The sequence below is a fragment of the Pundamilia nyererei genome, unplaced genomic scaffold, assembly GCF_000239375.1.
Source record: "Pundamilia nyererei isolate P.nyererei 1_Seehausen unplaced genomic scaffold, PunNye1.0 scaffold00182, whole genome shotgun sequence".
NCBI lineage: Eukaryota > Metazoa > Chordata > Actinopteri > Cichliformes > Cichlidae > Pundamilia > Pundamilia nyererei.
The window spans coordinates 44,931-62,018 of record NW_005187583.1 but is presented as its reverse complement, the minus strand read 5'-3'; the positions used below and the strand labels follow the sequence as shown (position 1 = coordinate 62,018).

General features: G+C 42.4%; 3 protein-coding genes across 4 annotated transcripts; 1 reads left to right on the top strand and 2 right to left on the bottom strand.

Annotated features, from left to right (window-relative positions):
* Nucleotides 1–2,304: 2,304 nt before the first annotated feature.
* Nucleotides 2,305–6,755, bottom strand: ftr86 (finTRIM family, member 86). The gene is made up of 11 exons (XM_013914273.1): nt 6,096–6,755; nt 5,675–5,770; nt 5,340–5,573; nt 5,097–5,250; nt 4,894–5,019; nt 4,735–4,785; nt 4,547–4,588; nt 4,408–4,449; nt 4,161–4,223; nt 3,867–4,069; nt 2,305–2,883 (listed from the first exon to the last, which is right to left on the bottom strand). The coding sequence occupies exons 1-11, from the start codon at nt 6,603–6,605 to the stop codon at nt 2,548–2,550; spliced, it is 1,857 nt and encodes a 618-aa protein (XP_013769727.1). The 5' UTR covers nt 6,606–6,755; the 3' UTR covers nt 2,305–2,547.
* A 425-nt stretch (nt 6,756–7,180) lies between these two features.
* Nucleotides 7,181–10,292, top strand: nudt8 (nudix hydrolase 8). The gene is made up of 5 exons (XM_005746711.2): nt 7,181–7,308; nt 8,035–8,859; nt 8,962–9,094; nt 9,429–9,506; nt 9,738–10,292. Exons 2-5 carry the CDS (start codon nt 8,036–8,038, stop codon nt 9,921–9,923), a joined length of 1,221 nt encoding a protein of 406 aa, XP_005746768.1. The 5' UTR covers nt 7,181–7,308; nt 8,035; the 3' UTR covers nt 9,924–10,292.
* Nucleotides 10,293–10,540: 248 nt separating this feature from the next.
* mfrp (membrane frizzled-related protein) lies at nt 10,541–16,683 on the bottom strand. Of its 2 annotated transcripts, none has more exons than XM_013914269.1 (13): nt 16,252–16,683; nt 14,907–15,015; nt 14,406–14,543; nt 14,024–14,191; nt 13,728–13,947; nt 13,211–13,341; nt 12,998–13,123; nt 12,238–12,314; nt 11,930–12,078; nt 11,679–11,809; nt 11,458–11,592; nt 11,097–11,227; nt 10,541–10,991 (listed from the first exon to the last, which is right to left on the bottom strand). In XM_013914269.1, exons 1-13 carry the CDS (start codon nt 16,303–16,305, stop codon nt 10,767–10,769), a joined length of 1,794 nt encoding a protein of 597 aa, XP_013769723.1. In that variant the 5' UTR covers nt 16,306–16,683; the 3' UTR covers nt 10,541–10,766. The 2 variants fall into 2 exon arrangements, with proteins under 2 accessions (XP_013769723.1, XP_013769724.1); XM_013914270.1 differs by having other exon boundaries at nt 11,097–11,224.
* Nucleotides 16,684–17,088: the final 405 nt, after the last annotated feature.

The following is a 17,088-nucleotide window of genomic DNA, read 5'->3' as shown; positions in this document are numbered from 1 at the left end:
ATATACTTGGTCGCTTTGGAATCACATGATTGATACCATTGTCATGACTGTGTGGCTGTAATTTGCTTAGTAGAAAGACTGAAACAGCCATAGACAAAATAAAAACAATCTTTTGCTTTCTTTGCTGAAAAACAGGCTATTCAGTAAAGAGGGCCCAATGTGGAGATTTTGATGGCAGAAAAATTAAGACACGTGTAAGCCCCGTGTGACTCAACACAGAACCTGTACGAGCTGATTGGGTGGCCAGTGGTCACTGCGTACCTGCTTAATGCCCAGTAGAAATCTGTATTGAGGCACACAAGTAGGAATACAGTGGAACCACAGTGTGTCTCATGTTTAAAGCCTTTCTGTTAATCTCTGCTAATTATCTGCTTCCGATAGCTTTATACTGAGCAAACAGGGGTATTGCTTTCTATGCTGAAATGAAAGCTTATAATTACTCATTAGTATTTACAACAGCTGAATGTTGTATGAAAACACTTATTTAAAGTGTAAACAACCCATTAAATTACAGTCTACCTCCAGATCGGAATCACTGTATTTAAAATTCAATGCTCTTCTTTATAATGATCATGTGTATTAGTGCATTACAGTAACTTACGATTTACTTTCCTCTTACTTTTGGCAGATTGGTTTTACTTGTCTGCCCTAATGCTTTTTCATGTGTCACCTGCAGACTTTCTTGGGCTTTCTTTGACCTGTGATGAATCTAAGAATAATAAAACTACTGGACTTTCTTATGCACAAAAAACTACTACTCCACAGGAAGAGATTGTTGACTTGAATCCAGACTAATGTAGTTTGCGTGGAATTTAATCCAAAGAAAAAGTAATGCAAATCCAAAAAAATGTCCTTCCTGCAGCTTGACCTTGGTTCAATTTGCAGAAGTTTCCAACTATGTGAGTCTCAGCTAAATAAACCAAACCAAAAGTTCAAAAAAGATAAGAAACTCTAAAGAAGTTAGCGGCCATTTGCATGCTCGACTCTCAAAGTACAACTCAGTGGCTCAAATGATGTTGCTGGAGACAGCATAGTTTAAAAAGCAGAATCATCCTGTTCCTAATCTCTGCTTGAAGTCTCAAGAGAATATTTGCAATTTTAGCATGAAACAAGAGAGAAGAAAGCAGATAAAATGAAAGACCTCTGCTTTGTTTTTTTGATACTTTTTAGGATATCCATCCATCATGACTGATAAATATCAACCACTAAATCAATTTACAGCTTTCTGCTGTTAATTGCACAGGTTTAAACAAAACAATTTACACTACTGTTATTTCAGATAAATGTGGATGATATTTAAAGTTTATCAGTGAGGTTTAAGTTTCCACAAATCCCAGAGCAGCTTATTTTTCCTTAACTCAGTCAGTAGCATACAGCAGAAAACCAGGGAAAATGTTCTCTGTATTCTACTGCCACCTAACAGTTAGCCTGCAGATCAGTCACCTTCATCCTGTCAATCAATCAATCAGTCAATCAATCAATCCATCCATCCACTTTGTTCATGTAAGTAGGGAACCTTCTGCTCACAGTAAGGTTAATAATGGAGTTCCACAGGGTTCTGCACTAGGACCAGTTCTGTTTATATTATACATGCTTCCCTTAGGCAGTATTATTTGTATCATTTTCTGTATCTAAATTCAGATTAAAATAACAGCTGGCAAAGAAGTGAGATATGGAACTCAACAAAACATTTACCTCACAGCAGGTGCGTTTCCTAAAGTTGCATCTTTTTTCTAACCATATCTAGTCTCACCTCAGATAATCTTGCTAACAGCACGCCAACATGTGCACCTCCCAGGTCTTTTGTTGTCATTGTAGGTCAGGTATCACCTCTCCTCTGGGCCAAAAAAGGTGAGTGTTTTTACTTTGTGTCCACAAGTACATGCTTAGTCATTTTGCACTGAATATACTTTTGTGGTCATATTAATGATTGCAACACTAGCGTCACCAGGTTTAACCAATAATGCTGTAGTATATTTATATATATATGAGAACAGTGCCATTCTAAAGCATATGTTGTTATCTTAGAAGGCTGGGATTTGTTGTATCTATTTAGCGTGTCCAACTTTTTCAATCAGGGCGGGGTTGCAACAAACTGTTGCCAAAACATGTAAAATGAGCTCTTCCTTGTTCTCCTGTGAATAGTGTTTGATTACTAACTAGTGCAAAGCAAGATATTTTCTGAATGTCTGCACTGAGAGAGAAAAGACTTACACAAGAGTTTCCTTCGGAAGAGTAACAAGTCAGTAAGGAAGAACCAGAGTTAAGGCTAAACAGACCAAACACAAATCAGGACTTTTCAGCTCATCGTATGTGTTGCAAGTTTATTAATCTTTTATTTACTTACATAGACATATTAAAATTAATTTATATTACATGAATCATGGTTGGTGCAAAATCATTATGTAAACAAGAACTGACTGAACTAGTTCTCTCCAGAGCAAGAAGGCATCCTTGACATCCTTTTTAAAAACCTTAAGCTGTTACATTCTTGCAGCCAGATAAACATTTTTAATCAAAAACATCAGATAATTACTCTTGTGCACATCAGTCTAATTGGCAAATGGTTACTGTAGCACCTACTCTTGCCCAGAATCTGAATCCTGGGAACAGAGGGCCAGTGAACTGCTGCTGGTGTCTGTGGATGAGGGTAGCCTGGTTTTGGGTGATGCTGTAAAAGGCCAGAATCCCTGCATGCTGGTCCAGGTAGATGCCGATCCGTTTGGCCTTTGGTGCACCCAGCAGTTTTTCCTGGTTATTGTGCCAAAAGGAAAATCCGCTCCCAGACCAGTACAGACTCCAAGACAGCTCATTGTGGCCCAAACGGCTCTTGTCATCATTACTCTTGCGTTCTATCTCTTTGTAGGAAACTCCGATGGTGACCTGCATGATGGGAGTGAGGAAAATAAATTCAGTGAGGGGCACAAATGTAAGAGTCGTTTGCTAATCACTTTAAAAAACAAAAAGGGAAACAACAGAACTTTAAACTACAAATTGAGACCATAAGATGACTAAGAATATATTTATCAAGGTCATAAATAAATTCAAAAGTAGGATCAAGTTTTCATAGATTTTTATACAATGTTACTTTTTCTTTTGCAATCAGAAGAGTCGCCCCCTGTTGGTTATTAAAAGAGCCTGTTTAATGCACAAGTGCATTAAACAGGTTTTCAGAACTGGAGGTCATGTGGCTCTTTTTTAAAAATAACCTACAAAAATAACATATGACAAATATGTATGTTGAACAGATTGTGTCTTTTAACGAGCGCAGCCGTGACTAATAGAAATGTCAGTAATTTTTGTATTTATAGCACTTCTGTCCTTAGGGCCTCTCTGGTACTCTAATACAGTATGACTTGGCATAAACTATGATGCAACTCTGTGCATTGTGTGAGAAAATGAATTACTTTCCAGGCAGAAAGTAATTGAAATGATTGGTTTCCTTTGAAGTTTCTGTATACATGGATTCCATTAGCCAATTAAAATGGAGCACAAAGGGCAGTTCCCTCTATTACCAGACTACCTGTGTAGACAAATGCTGGCTGCATGATTTAAATCCTCAAAAACATTTATTTTAAGTAAAATATATAAAACTAAAAATGCTTTATAGCCAAAACCTATCCTAAAAGGAATGGTAGGACATAGAATATTGATTTAAGCTATCTTTAGTCAGACTTACTATTGTGAGACTTCTATTTTGCTTTTAGGTCTGAAGACTTTTATGGCATTAGAGTTCTTTCATAACCATTACTTAGCACTGACTGGGCAAACAAAGCATGTTAACTAATTCTACGACTCAAACAGTTACAGTTGAAAACACACACACGCACACACACACACATATATTTTTAATCATATCCAAGCACCTTCTGGCCAGTCCACTCCACCTCCCAGTAATAAGGGCTCCCTCCCAGCGGCTCTTTGCAGAGAACCTGTCTCCAGAACTGGAATCGATCAGGATGGTCTGGTGGGTTCAGGTTCTCAGCCCGCATCGTTGCCTTACGATTGCCATCCGACAGCAGAACGTGGCGATACACTGTGTTGGGGTCCATAGTGGGTTCGAAACGAACTAAAGAAAGAGGATTTGTCATTTTACCTAAGACTGGAACAAACAAAGGCTTCGATAAAGGGGTCTGTATTCTGGAGTACAAAAGACTTACATTTTATGAGTTCATCTCGAGTTTTTGGTTCTGGTTTCATAAATCCCACTGATGATACAGAAGCTGTTAAGACAGAAAAAAAATACACCATTGTAAAAAGGAAAAGTAACATTTAACCCCAAGATACTCAAAGAGGTATCTGTGAAAGGTCAGGTGAGCAAAGCTGTCCACAGCCAGCTTTTATCTCCTACAAGACGGGGTAACTGCCTGACGTGGATATCGTCAATGATAATGTTTGTGCTTTTACCTTGACATCGAGGAGCAGGCAAGGGTGGAGGTGGGGCTGAAGCTTCATTCACAGAGAGAAGCAACAAACAGAACAGTTAAACTAAAGCATATCTAAACTCTATGACAGCCAACATTAGAGAAACCCTTTCAAGCATTACCTTGAATGTAAGCAGAACCACCAGACCTTGAAGGCAGAGGCCCTGAGGTGAAAAAAAAAAATAAAAACAAGAGTAAAATATGAACTCAGTGTTTTTTCCAAATGCCACATTAAAGTATATTCTGTGTGTGTGTGTGTGTGTGTGTGTGTGTGTGTGTGTGTGTGTGTGCGCGCGCGTGCATGTTTTACCTTGAGGTCGCAAAGGTGGCAAGGGTGGAGAGTCTGTTTTCATTTCATACACTACAGAAGAAAAGGGTTTACATGTAAAAAGGTGTCCTTTCCACAGTCAAAAGCTAACAGTCAAAATAAAGCTCATTTGTGCTTTTATTGGACTGGTATTTAACGTACCTGTACTTTGGGCAGGAACCTGAGCTGGTAGCGGGTCTGCAGGTAGTGGGCCTGTTGGTACTGGTCCCGCTGGTAGCGGGCCTGCTGCTTCCGGACCACTGGTAGTCAAAGCCAAGGGGTTATTCACTGCAAAAGGAAAATTTTGACCTTATGTTATTAAGAGAAGAGAAAAGACGAGAAGAGAGTAGAAGAGAAGAGTTGACCTATTGTGATGATTTTTTCCAGGCTGCCTTTGCAGAGATCCTGAACTGACTCCTGCAGTTCTTTCATGACTGAGCGGACTGATGTCACCATGGTTTCCTCCTGCCCAATCACTGTGGCATCAGTCTGAACCAGCGGCTCCATGAGGAGGAAGTTCTTGAGAACAAATACCACAAATTCCACAGTCAGAGACTACAGATCTAGTTTAGCACTAAAATATGTGCACTCCGCTTCACACTCGTTACCTTCAAGAAACAGACATCGTCCTGCATGTCAGCCAGTCTGCTCAGCTCTTCACTCTTCCAGTTGAGCTGTGCAACCTGCTGCTCCAGTCTGTTGAGCTGCCCCTCAGCCTGGCTGCCTAAAGAGGCCTCGTGGGTAGAGAGGAGCTCGCTGACCTGGGTGCCTGTTAGATTCACGTTCTTGGCTAGCTCCATGAATAAATCTGTGCTCTCCTTCTCTAGAGCCTGGACCAAGGCCTGGTAGTGTAGACAAGCAAGATGAGGACATATTGTCACCACAATTTCATATTTTTCAAAGTAAACAAGGATGGCATGAATTAATAAGGTTTTCTACATGCCTTGTCTTGACGTGCAAAATGTGGGAGTTCCTTAATCTTCCTATCCGTCTCCTGGAGCCTCCTCTGTACCTCTGCTTGCAGCTGAACAAGCTCTTTCTATACACAAACACATGTACACATACATTGTGAGGCAGTAATGACTGTACTTGAGACTGAACAGGCTATTTGTGATATTGTTACATAGTTTTGCTGGGAATCACTATAACATCAGTAAGGCGCACTTCAGACTTGTTTTTCAAGTCCTTCAAGATTAGCTTAAGAAATGTTTTAGTTACACTTGGAAACTGCATTTATAGTGGTGTATTTCTTTTACCAGCATTTTACTTTAATTTTAAAAGTTGTTTAGAGACCCAAAAACAAATAAACAAAAATAAAAGCAGAGTGAAAATATCACCTGAAATAATCACTTCCAATTACACACCTGTCTTTCTTTTCTCTCGTCTCTCGGTTTGACGACACGGTGTCCACTGTGTCCATGCTGGCAACACACCTCACACACACACTCCCTGTCGTCATGGCAAAACAGGTCCAGGGGTCGGCCGTGTTGGTGGCAGGGTTTGGGTTCCACAGAGGGAAGCTGTGGGTACACGCTGCCCTTTCGTTGCATTGTATCTGGCTGGACCTCCAAATAGACCGGCATGGATGGTGGGCCGGGGGAAGGAGCTGTGAAGGAGTGCTGCTTCAGGCTGTTGGTCCTCAGCTTCTCCATAGCCTCTGCTAGCAGGGTGCTCTTGGCCAGCGAGGGCCGAGGGTTAAACACCTGCCTACACTGGGGGCAGCTATACTGATCTTTGCTGCCCCCTTTGTCCCAGTGGCTCTGAATACAAGCCAAGCAGTACGAGTGTCCGCAGGGTAGAGTGGCTGGATCCTTCAGGGTTTCTAGACATACTGGACAGGCAAAGCTTTCCTCTTCAGTCCAACCTGAGGCCATGCTCGCTGGGAAGAGATGAGCTTAAACCTTCTTTGTATGGATCACAAAGTTCTCTGTGTGAAGTCACGGAACTGATACTACAGCAAGCAGGTCAGAGAAATTAAAGCAATGACACCCAACAAATGACGAGGCTAAAATGCCAATTCATATGAATCACCTGCTGCTTAAAACATGAAGAAACGGCTCAGGGTGGGGCTGGTTAAACAGGTGGAGTGAGGAGTCTATCAATCTGACATCATGGGTTTCAACAGTTTGTTGGAGCCTCCTAATGGAAAAATGAATTTTGCTGTTGATTTTTGCTACTCAAACGAATTAATTAAGTTTAATCATCCAGTCACATTCATTCTTGCCAGGCAGTCTGCCCATAGGCAAAAAACTGTAAAGAGTGCCTGTTTTAGTCTCCTCTGTAAAGGAAGCGGGCCTACACAGTCCAAACGAGAAGGACTGGTTTTAAAAACCTGTTACATAAACTGACATCATTTGGTGCTTTTCACGTGATTTAATCACTAAATAACGTAAATGTCGTGTCTTAAAACCAAACCTCGGGAGGGGACAAAGAAAGCACAACAGGCTAAGCCTGAATGCTGTGCAATAAGTTTGGCGTCATCACGACGTGGTGAGGGCAACACTGACGCGAGTGAAGCTAGCCGGCGCCATATTGACTGCTGGCAGCCGCCCAGCCGCTGCTGATTCAACTTTCAAGGTGAGCATTTTCTGTGTTAAAATGACGTTTTACTGTCATACTTGGCACCTTGGTGTGTTTTCTGACATACCGTGAAACACGTTGGGGCTTTGTCATAAGCCAAATCTGAGTGTTAGCTTTGGGGTATGAGCTACTTCAGCTGTTTGGTTTTTGTTTTGATCGCTCGGTCAGTTAGCCTGCGTGGGCTCCTTACTCGTTTTAAAGACACTGAAGATTTTCTCGCCCAAAAAGCCTTCTTTGCATGGGTTTAGTTGGCGATGAGGACGTCTGAACATTGACAATGTCATATATTTTTTTTAATATATATATATATATATCGTCATCACTGCTAACAAATGAATACAGCTAGCTAGCTGTATTCAACCCAAGTTTGGGAGAAATTTGAGCCAAACGTGAACTCCGTATTTGAAGCTAATATATAAAATACGTTTCTATGTCTTAACAGCTTTGAACAACAGTTAAACGTAACACCGAGATATGACTGTGAGAGCACACTGACCAGTATTACTGTAGGTAGGTTTGGGTGAGCCTCTGATCTCGGTTAAGCCAGGGTATCTTCAGCCCTGTTTACCCATGTTATCTGATCCCTCACCTCCCCTGCTGGCAGAGACGAGCAGATTTTAGTTCATCTTTCACTTCTCTCAAGTTGGTTTAACTAGCTGATGAACACAACTAATTGACTAATACATTTACGATCATATCTGTATGTTTTGTTTCCGTTTATAGGATGTTGGCAAGTTCTCGGATTCTGACTTGGTCTTGCCCCAAAAGATCATTACAGCTGTTAAGAGACTCTCATCTCTGTGGTTTTTCCGAGATCACATGTGCTGGATGGCAGGGAGCAAGTCACGAGAAAGGAAGGAGACACTCAGAAATAAGTGGAACAGGCACCCACAAGGATGGACCATCCACAGAGACTGTTTATAGTTCAGCACCAGTATCTTCTTGTAGCTTCAATTATAAGCTGAGACAGACACGGTTTGAAAACCCTTTATTCAAAGCCATTTTATTAAACCACCACCATTCTGCCTCTACAAAAACCAAACAAGTGTGTGATCCTGTGCGCACTTACTGGAACTGTTTAGTCAAAATAACCTGCCTTCAGCGCTGGAGAAAACCTTGGGACTTTCACCTGCCTTCTTTTAGCCGCACCAGTAAGACTCAGTGTAGCCTTCTTCAAAGCCATTTAACTCATGGACAGGACTTCGTTAGACCTCTCAGCTTGTCAGCACATAGTCCCTGGACTTTAGAAAACAAGCACAATAAACCACAACTCCCTAGCCTCAGTTTCCACCAAACCATAGCTACTCATCAGGCTGCCACGTGCGTGTCAGATACCTGGAGAGATTGCTTATCCCCTGGGAATGAAAACAGATGTCGACAGCACTTGGGCCCTAACTTGAAGCTCTACGAGTTGCAGAAGGGGAGGAAAGAACGAAATCAGAGATGGGCATCCGTCCTGGTCTCCCTCTGCTCTCTTGATGGGGAGCCTGCATTTCTCTTCACCCTGCGGTCCAGCACTCTGAAGGGCAGGCACAAAGGAGATGTCAGGTTAGTGGTAGATTAGAAGCAGGCTATGTCTTAAATCTTACTTATTGCAGTACTTTATGAGTCCTGCCTTTTTTTTCTTTTCTTTTTTTTTGTCTTGTCCAGCTTTGCTGGAGGAAAGAGCGATCCTTCAGACAGCGATGTGGTGGCCACAGCATTGCGGGAAGCCAGGGAGGAGCTGGGTGTAAATGTGAGAATAGAAAAGGTGTGGGGCGTCCTGAAGCCACTAAGAGATGCGGTGAGTGGAGCTGTGCTGGTAGAACTCTCAAGTAGAAATGCATATTAAAAAATAATTGATAAAAATTATACCATATTTACGTTACCCTAAATAAGCACTTGCCACTGTTCTTTTTGTCATTGTTTGGTTGATAAATAATGGTGAAAAATGATTATGTGACATTGTAAGAGCTCTGTGTTGATTATTTGGTCTGACCATCTGCCCAAAATACCCAAAGATTCCTTATACAAGTAGATAAAATAGAAATGAGCAGGAATTTCTGTAAAAACCTTCAAAACATTCGAATATCTGAGATAAATTTGAATTAAAAATCTGTTCATGTGTTTCGGTCCAGTCGGGCATGGTTATTGCTCCTGTGCTGGCTAACCTCGGTCCTCTAGAGGAGCTGAACTTCAAACCAAACCCTGGGGAGGTACGATCATCTGCCATTTTCTGTCTGTTTGAAAAGAACAGGGTGAGACTAGAGTTGACTAGTCTCATGTTATTCTTGACCCTAATATATAGTACTGTGCAGAAGTCTTGAGCAACTCCTCATTGCTTTATATTTTGCTTCCAAGGAGCTGGACAATTTTTAAAAATATAATTACTCAAGCTGAATCGAATAAAAATGCCAAAGGTTTGAGAGTCTGTTTCCCGCTTCCAGGTGGATGAGATCTTCACCCTGTCCTTGTCTCACTTGTGTAACCCCCAAAACCGAGGCTACACACACTTCCGCACCGGTGACAAATACGGATACACTCTTCCGGTGTTTAGGAATGGCAAACATCGAGTGTGGGGCCTGACTGCTGTTGCCCTAGACCATACCCTGAAACTCATTGTCCCTCCATAATAGAGCACAACAACTGAACTCAACAACTGAAGGATTATTCTGACAAATATAAGCTTTGCACCAAGTGAATCTGAGCAAATCCAAAATGGTTTAATACAGCCGCTTTTGATTTGGAAGGTAAATTCCTCTCTTGAATTTATTAGAGTGAGGAAGAAGCTCTTTCTGCTAGTGCACTTTCTGAGCCTTAAATTTGTATGATTGTTTAAAAATGAAAAGCAGGTGTTGGAAGCTTTTCTAAGGAAGAACGTGAACCTGGTGGGTCAACGTTATAATTTTACACCGAGTGATTCTTATTCAAACTCTTTACGTTTTTAGGTAAGTCTTTTAATTATTTCTATAATAAAAGTTACCACCTGGGTTAAAATAAAATCAGTGAGTTGCTTTCTCAGATCAATTATGTCACATGACTGAATTGTTAAATGTTTGTCAGGGCAGCAAAGTACCGCTGTGACAGCCTGTTTCCTGTGTTAGCTAACATTAGATCAACTGAAGTAATCGTAGGAGTGATGTGGTGTGTTGAAGAACAATGCAATAAACTTTGTTTTAAACATATTTTCTCTGCATGGTTTATTTAATTTACAAGATTGACATCAAAGCATTAAATAAATACAGCAATTTACAGTAAAACAGTCTGATTCCCGTCGGAGATCGAAAGCTTTCATTTTACTTAGCTGTCTACTTTAAAACTGCATGTGGTCTCATATATACTGAGCACATATATTACAAACTGTGTTTAAAACTGTAAACCTTTGTTTCCACTAAGGTAAGTAAGGTCCTCGAACGCTCTGGTATTTCCTGCCTGGGCCTGATTATGATCTCAAAGGTAACTGGACTGTCCCAGCTTCAAGGCAGTGAGCACTCCAAGGGGTCCTGTGAGTCTGGGAGAAGGTGGCAGTTGAAGGGCCAGCTGAAGGAAAAGAGATCCAGGGCTTGGCTGCATTGCTGCTCGGCCGAGGAGCAGACTGAGCGGCAGGGTTGGAGGACGCCGCCCTGAGGACTACACTGGGGCAGAAACATCCCACAAACCAGCCTCTGCAGAGGCTCAAAGCACGCCAGCTCCATCAGCACCTGGATGACAAAAGGAGGGGAGGGAGGATGGTTCGATGCCTGGTTTGAAACAGTTGCCAGCTACAGCTCCAGATGTCTGATGAAGCTTTTTGATGTGACTTTTACCCGATACTGTCCCAGGAGGGTGGCCGCTTCTCTCTGGTCAGCAATGGACAGCCAGATGTTGGGGAATGAGGTGAAGTTGTAGCTGAGGCCCCGACACATCTCTACTTCAATGTGCTCACAAGACGAGGCTACTTTCATGAGAGGAAATTATTCATTCAGAGAAACACTTACAAATAGAAACCACAAAACCATGTCGACATAGAGGTGAAAAGTGGTAACATTTCTATTTGGTGGTTTTCTCAGAATATGAAGCCATCGGCAATTCCTGTTATTTCAACACTTAAGTTTCTTCCTGCTGCTTTTCATTGGCAGTGGAAACAAAAACTGGCTGTGATTGAGGTCAGAGATAAACCAGACTCACTAAAGGGAGGATAGGTGGAGTTGCCACAGCCCTGTTCATCCGCACCATCGGGGCAGTCGTTCCAGCCGTCACACAGCCACTGCTGCTGAACACACTCCCCTGTGCTGCAGGCGAACTGCCTGGGGCCGCATGTCCCTTTAAAAATAAAAAGGATGTAAAAGAGGTTTATAGAAAGCTAATGCAAAAAAAAAAAAAAGTAATATTAAAGTATGAAAACTCACTGCCCAGCACAGACACAGCCTGGTATGTTACATTGAAGCCACTGTCGGCCACTCCCTCATCAGCCACAAACACCACTGTCATGTGAGGGCCAGAGGAGGTCAGCTCTGGGGGGAAGGTGGTACCACAAAACCTGGCACAAAGGGAGAAGAGACACAAAAGGTACTCCAGAAAACTGGTTGTTTAACTAGCATGAAGGTAAATGTGTTTGTCCTTAGTTACCCTCAGAATTAAAGACTGTGGCACTTCTCACCTTCCGAGGACTCTTCCAGCTCCGGTGCTGACGCTGTCATGCACCTCCACATAGTCAAACTCACACACATCCTGAGTCTCCAGGCTGAAGTTTCTGAAGCTCAGCGTGATCACGTGACCCTCCTCAACAGATATATGCCATATACACAACTGGAAAACATCAGATTAGTGGAGAAAACTGCGTGGTGTGGTGTGGCTGTCGGACTGAGAATGTGTTATGCATGTGGAAGTACTTCTGAATCTTTATAATTTTGGTGTTTTCAATTACTATTAGGATTATTTTTCAGTTTGAATGGTTTAGAATGTAACCTGCTGGTGAGGGTAAGGCCCGGGGTGGTTTGGACTTGCCAGGTAACCATACGGCCCAATCTTCTGCCCACCGCATTCTGTGAAAAAGAAAAGCATCTCTTCAGTGGCTCCCTGTTAATCCCAGAATTGAAGTAAATCCTTCTCCGCATATACAAGGTCTTGAATAATCAGACCCCATGTTTTCTTCAAGACCTCATAGTACCATATCAACCCAATAGGGCACTTTGCTCTCAGACTGCTGGTTTACTTGTGGTTCCTAGGGTATTTAAAAAGCAGAAAAGGAGGCAGAGCCTTCAGCTTTCAGGCCTCTATTCAATGGAACCAGCTGCCAGTTTGGATTCGGGAGACAGACACCCTCTCCACTTTTAAGATTAGGTTTAGCACTGTCCTTTTTGTTATATCTTATAGTTAGGGATTGATCAGGTGGCCCTGGATCCCCCCTTAGCTACACTGCAGTAGACTAGGCTAACTGCTGGGGGATTCTCTTGATGCAGATGATGGTCGCCCCTCCCTGATTGTGGTTCTGCTGGAGGTTTCTTCCTGTTAAAAGGGAGTTTTTCCTTCCAACTGTTATCAAGTGTTTGCTCGTAGGGGTTCATCTGATTGTTGGGATTTTCTCTGTTATTGCAGGGTCTTCATCTTCCAATATAAAGCACCTTGAGGTGACAGTTGTGATCCAATGTTATATAAATAAAAGTGAGTTGAATTGTGACCTTTGACCTTTCCTGTTTCTGTTTTAGTTCCATATGTGGACTCTCACCCTTGTGCTTGTGGCTGCAGTTTGCCTCGTCCATCTGGTCGTGGCAGTTTGGATGACCGTCGCACACAGACACAGGCAGCAGGCAGCGGCCGCCGTCGCACATGAACTCTTCTCTGGAGCAGCTTTCTGAGAAAACACAATGTGCTAACTTGAACATTGTTGCAAAACATATACAAGAGTGAACGCTTGTGCTCCCAGATGCAGGCTACTGACTGTGTCCGGGGAGTACCGCCCTGTACTGGGCAGTGAAGCCGTTGCCTGCGATGCTGCCATCAGAGTGGAAGGTGACCCACACCGTACTGCTGTTTGTGTTGGCCGTTGGTGGCGCTACGTTACCACAGAACCTGCAAGGGAGACATTTGTTTTTGATCAGTCTCATTCTTGTTCAGCTTTGGATTGAACTTTGTGCCTGAGCCATGCAGCTATAAATTCTTAAAAGGATTTGTAAGCAGGAAATGTGTTACGTAGTTAGAGGAATTTAATGAATCACGTTACGACACTGTCCAGGAATGTGAGCAAAAAGGTCAACGTGTTGATACGTACAAAATTTCCAAAAACCCTTCAGTACATGGAAACGCTTTCCAATGATGCACGGGCTTTTGGCGCCATCTATCAGCAGTTTAGTGAAACAGCATAATGCTCCTACTCTGATTGTGTATAAAAATGTTGCTTGTGGAAATATGGAGGTGTGAATGATGTTCATAAGAAGGTATGCTTCATGATCGCTGACCTGGTGACCACAGAAGTCTGCTCGATCTGCTCCCGCACCTCCACCCAGTCAAACAGGCAAGGAGAGGGTCCCTCCACAGTCAAAGAGGAGACATGAATCTGGACCAGGTAGGGGGGCGGGACCTGAATCACCCACACACACAGCGAGTTTGGGGGGTAGGACGCAGGGTGATTTGGAGAGCTGAAACTTCCTTCAGTGTCAGTTAAAACACCTCCACATCCTGAGAGGCAGAGAGAGAGAGAGACCTTGTGTCTTAGGTCAACAAAAAGTATTTTGGGTAGAGAGGCCAGACCTACTTGGTTCAGATGGAGGGATTCTGGCAGGTTGTGGTGCAGCTGTACTGTCCTCTTTACTTCTATTGATAGGGACTGTAGGTAAAGCTTGGGACTGTCCATCTCCTGCATGCTGTAGGCCTGAAGTGGCAGTGGTCAGCACCTGATCCTCCACTGCCTGGTTCTTTATCTCTAAATAAGGAAGCAAATACATCTGGGTCAGAAGATTTTTATGATGTGCAGTGAGAGCACTAGTCATGCTGAGAAACCTTTAAACTCCAGTATCTGTGAGTTCATGGTGTACTTTGAGGTTTTAGCATGGATCCTGGGTTTATGAAATCACTCAATACTTTTAATCAGTTTGAGATTGTGGTAATGAAGCAGTTGATGTGCAGCAGTGACTCACGTGTGAGAATGAGGACCAGCATCAGTCCTAGGGCTGCTAATAGGAGCAGGACAGCAGCAGAGACCACTACCACCCCCCAACCGCAGCCCGGAGCACGCACACGCATCACACACACACCGAAAAATCCCCAGACTAGGCCTGAAAGAAATGCATAGTACATCTGTAATCTCTTTTTTCCCCACTTTGTTTTCTTTTTTGTTTTTCAAGAACTGTATTCTGGGAAATGCATTCATTTGGAAATAAGGACATCACTGAAAACTTCCAAACTCACCACGTCTATTTAAAGTTGACATAACCCTGATGACATCACTATGATATGTTTATGGGATTTGTTTCCTTTGAGAACAGCTAAAGAAGGCATCAACTGTACACTTTTTACAACTTGAGTACAATTATCATGAGGCCACATTTACCTATATTTCAAGAAAACTGAGCTTAAGTGATAAAATGATCCCGTTAGGGTAGAGGCACAAGAAGCAGCAAGCTGATTGGCTGACTCACTTGGTCCTGGTGGTTTGATTGGCTCAGGAGTAGAAGAGGCTGTCCTGAATCCCTCCACCCTCTCCTCCTTCTCCCCCTCCAGCTCAAAGGCGGGATTGCAAAAGACATTCTGCGGATGTAAAAATCAAAGATTCACACAAGTGCTGGTTTTAAAAAAGCTTTTTTAAACTCTTCCTCTGCTTTCAAATAAAAAGCAACAAAACACACCTTCAGTTATTAGAACACACACATCTTATGGTTCCATTTCACTACTGGTCGGGTTACATGTAACATTTCATATGACACTGACCCATCATTACCTTCAGATCTGGTTAGCCAGATATCTGACTCCTTTGTGGCTAAATGTCCAGGTATGTTAACCAGCTAGTTACTGTGGAAGTTAGTTTTTGCTACAAAAAAAAAAAGGATATTCTAACTGCATCACTGAAAAATTTCAAATTATTTTCTCAGAAGCTTGTGTTAATGAGTTGAAAGTTTGAGATATAAAAATTTGTTTTTCAGTAGTGTAAACAGCTTCTATATGTTATTGATTGTGTCTGATGTTTGCGTGGGAACCCTGCTCTTTGTTATAGCTATAAAGTTAGCCACTTGCTAAAAGAAAAAAAAAACAGCAATGAGAAAAAGTTACAGAAACTAAACTATGACCTATGACCGGGTAAGAACTTCTTTGTGAGATTACCAGTGTGCTTAGACACTTTTCTCACATTGCTGTTTTGTAAAAATTCAAAAAAGCAAACAAATCATTTTAGTATCATAAGAAATGTCCAGGAAAGAGCCAGAGTTTGCAAAGCCACACAGTGGGCATAGATATATTTGCAGTATACTCAAACAGCAAAAGTTTGTTTTCTAGACGACAAATACATGTTTCAAAGCAGAGGCAGAATGTGCAGGACAATAACTGCCAACATCGTCTCTTAAGCCTATTAGCGGCTCACTTAATGTGCAGACATTTTACACTGGACTACCTTTCTATTCTTGTTTCAACAATATTACCCAGTCTTCATCATCTGAAGTGAAACCCTTAACAGATTAATCTCCACAACAGCTGAATGGCTTTACTCTAAAGGCTGACAGCTGTGGAAAACAAGCTCGACGGCAGCCTTGAGCTGAGATTGTTTTGTCAAACCAAACTACTTAAGCTCTTAAAACTAGATTTTGATATAAGGCCTTTCTACAAATTACTAAAGTCCAAGTGATGCTGACTAAAGCTCGAGATCTGAGCCTTTAGAACATTTGCCCATTTTGGTAATCCAACTACAACCAGGAAAATTGGCGCCGTAGCTCCATAACATATCCGGTTAAAATCCAAAAACATGGGGAGTCAAAATCAACATATCCTACTCACCTTATAAATGTCTGAGGAGTCAGGGTATACAGCGACTTGGCTGAGTTCAGACATCTTTACTCTCTCAGTGCGCTCCTCTTCTTAAAGACTCCAATGTTGTTCTGAAAACATTTGGGATATGGTCCTGAAGATATCCTTTTATCCGCGAGGGAATTTTAAAGATGGTCCCCTGAGTTTTCTTGTCATTGTTCACTTTTTGCCCTGACTGCAAACCTCCACATGAGCTGTGAAAGCCTACAGCGCTCAATCCCCCAGCACAGCACAGTCCTTTGTTTAGACCCCATCAAAAATGGGGCCTAAACACTGCTAGAAATGAGAGAAAAGTACAATCAAATTCCGATCTTCAGCAGTAGAGATGACTGTGGTTGCTGTCTGTCTAGTTTATCGCAGTAATTATTATTATTTTCTTTTACGTGTGTTTGTGTGCCTGGTTAAAAAGGTTTTAGAAACTTGCTCACATTGCTGAGCAAATCCTTGTCAGGTGAGAGGACTGAGCCCTGGAGGAGGCGGGAAGAAGGACAAGGAATGCCAAAGATGGGGTTGGGGTGGAGGTGCGGGGGTCCCTGTTTCTCGGTAATCCCCTTAATGATGGTTTAAGCTCCTAAAATGTTTCACTGAAATGTGCACCTGCGCACAGCCGAGTAAGCAAACACACGAGAACGCTGCTGCAGAAACGGAGCAGTCTCAGTCATCTAACACGGATTCTGGGTAAGATGCCACCATAGCAACGACGGCAGCGTTCAGTGTGGAGAAGCAGGAGTGACATCTGATTGTGAGATCTGAAACTGTGTGTTGTGCCAAAAACTGATCATCTGAAAAGAAGTGATTTATGATATT

Coding starts and splice junctions, on each gene's coding strand:
- mfrp (XM_013914269.1), bottom strand. CDS start 16,305: ATGTCTGAACTCAGCCAAGTCGCTGTATACCCTGACTCCTCAGACATT. Junction 13,342..13,727: donor CAGACTTCTGTGGTCACCAG/GTCAGCGATCAT, acceptor TCTCCCTTGCAG/GTTCTGTGGTAACGTAGCGC. Junction 10,992..11,096: donor CCCTCCTGGGACAGTATCGG/GTAAAAGTCACA, acceptor TTTGTCATCCAG/GTGCTGATGGAGCTGGCGTG.
- ftr86 (XM_013914273.1), bottom strand. CDS start 6,605: ATGGCCTCAGGTTGGACTGAAGAGGAAAGCTTTGCCTGTCCAGTATGT. Junction 5,251..5,339: donor ACGATGTCTGTTTCTTGAAG/GTAACGAGTGTG, acceptor TTTGTTCTCAAG/AACTTCCTCCTCATGGAGCC. Junction 4,070..4,160: donor TCGAGATGAACTCATAAAAT/GTAAGTCTTTTG, acceptor CTCTTTCTTTAG/TTCGTTTCGAACCCACTATG.
- nudt8 (XM_005746711.2), top strand. CDS start 8,036: ATGTTGGCAAGTTCTCGGATTCTGACTTGGTCTTGCCCCAAAAGATCA. Junction 8,860..8,961: donor AGGCACAAAGGAGATGTCAG/GTTAGTGGTAGA, acceptor TGTCTTGTCCAG/CTTTGCTGGAGGAAAGAGCG. Junction 9,507..9,737: donor TCAAACCAAACCCTGGGGAG/GTACGATCATCT, acceptor TCCCGCTTCCAG/GTGGATGAGATCTTCACCCT.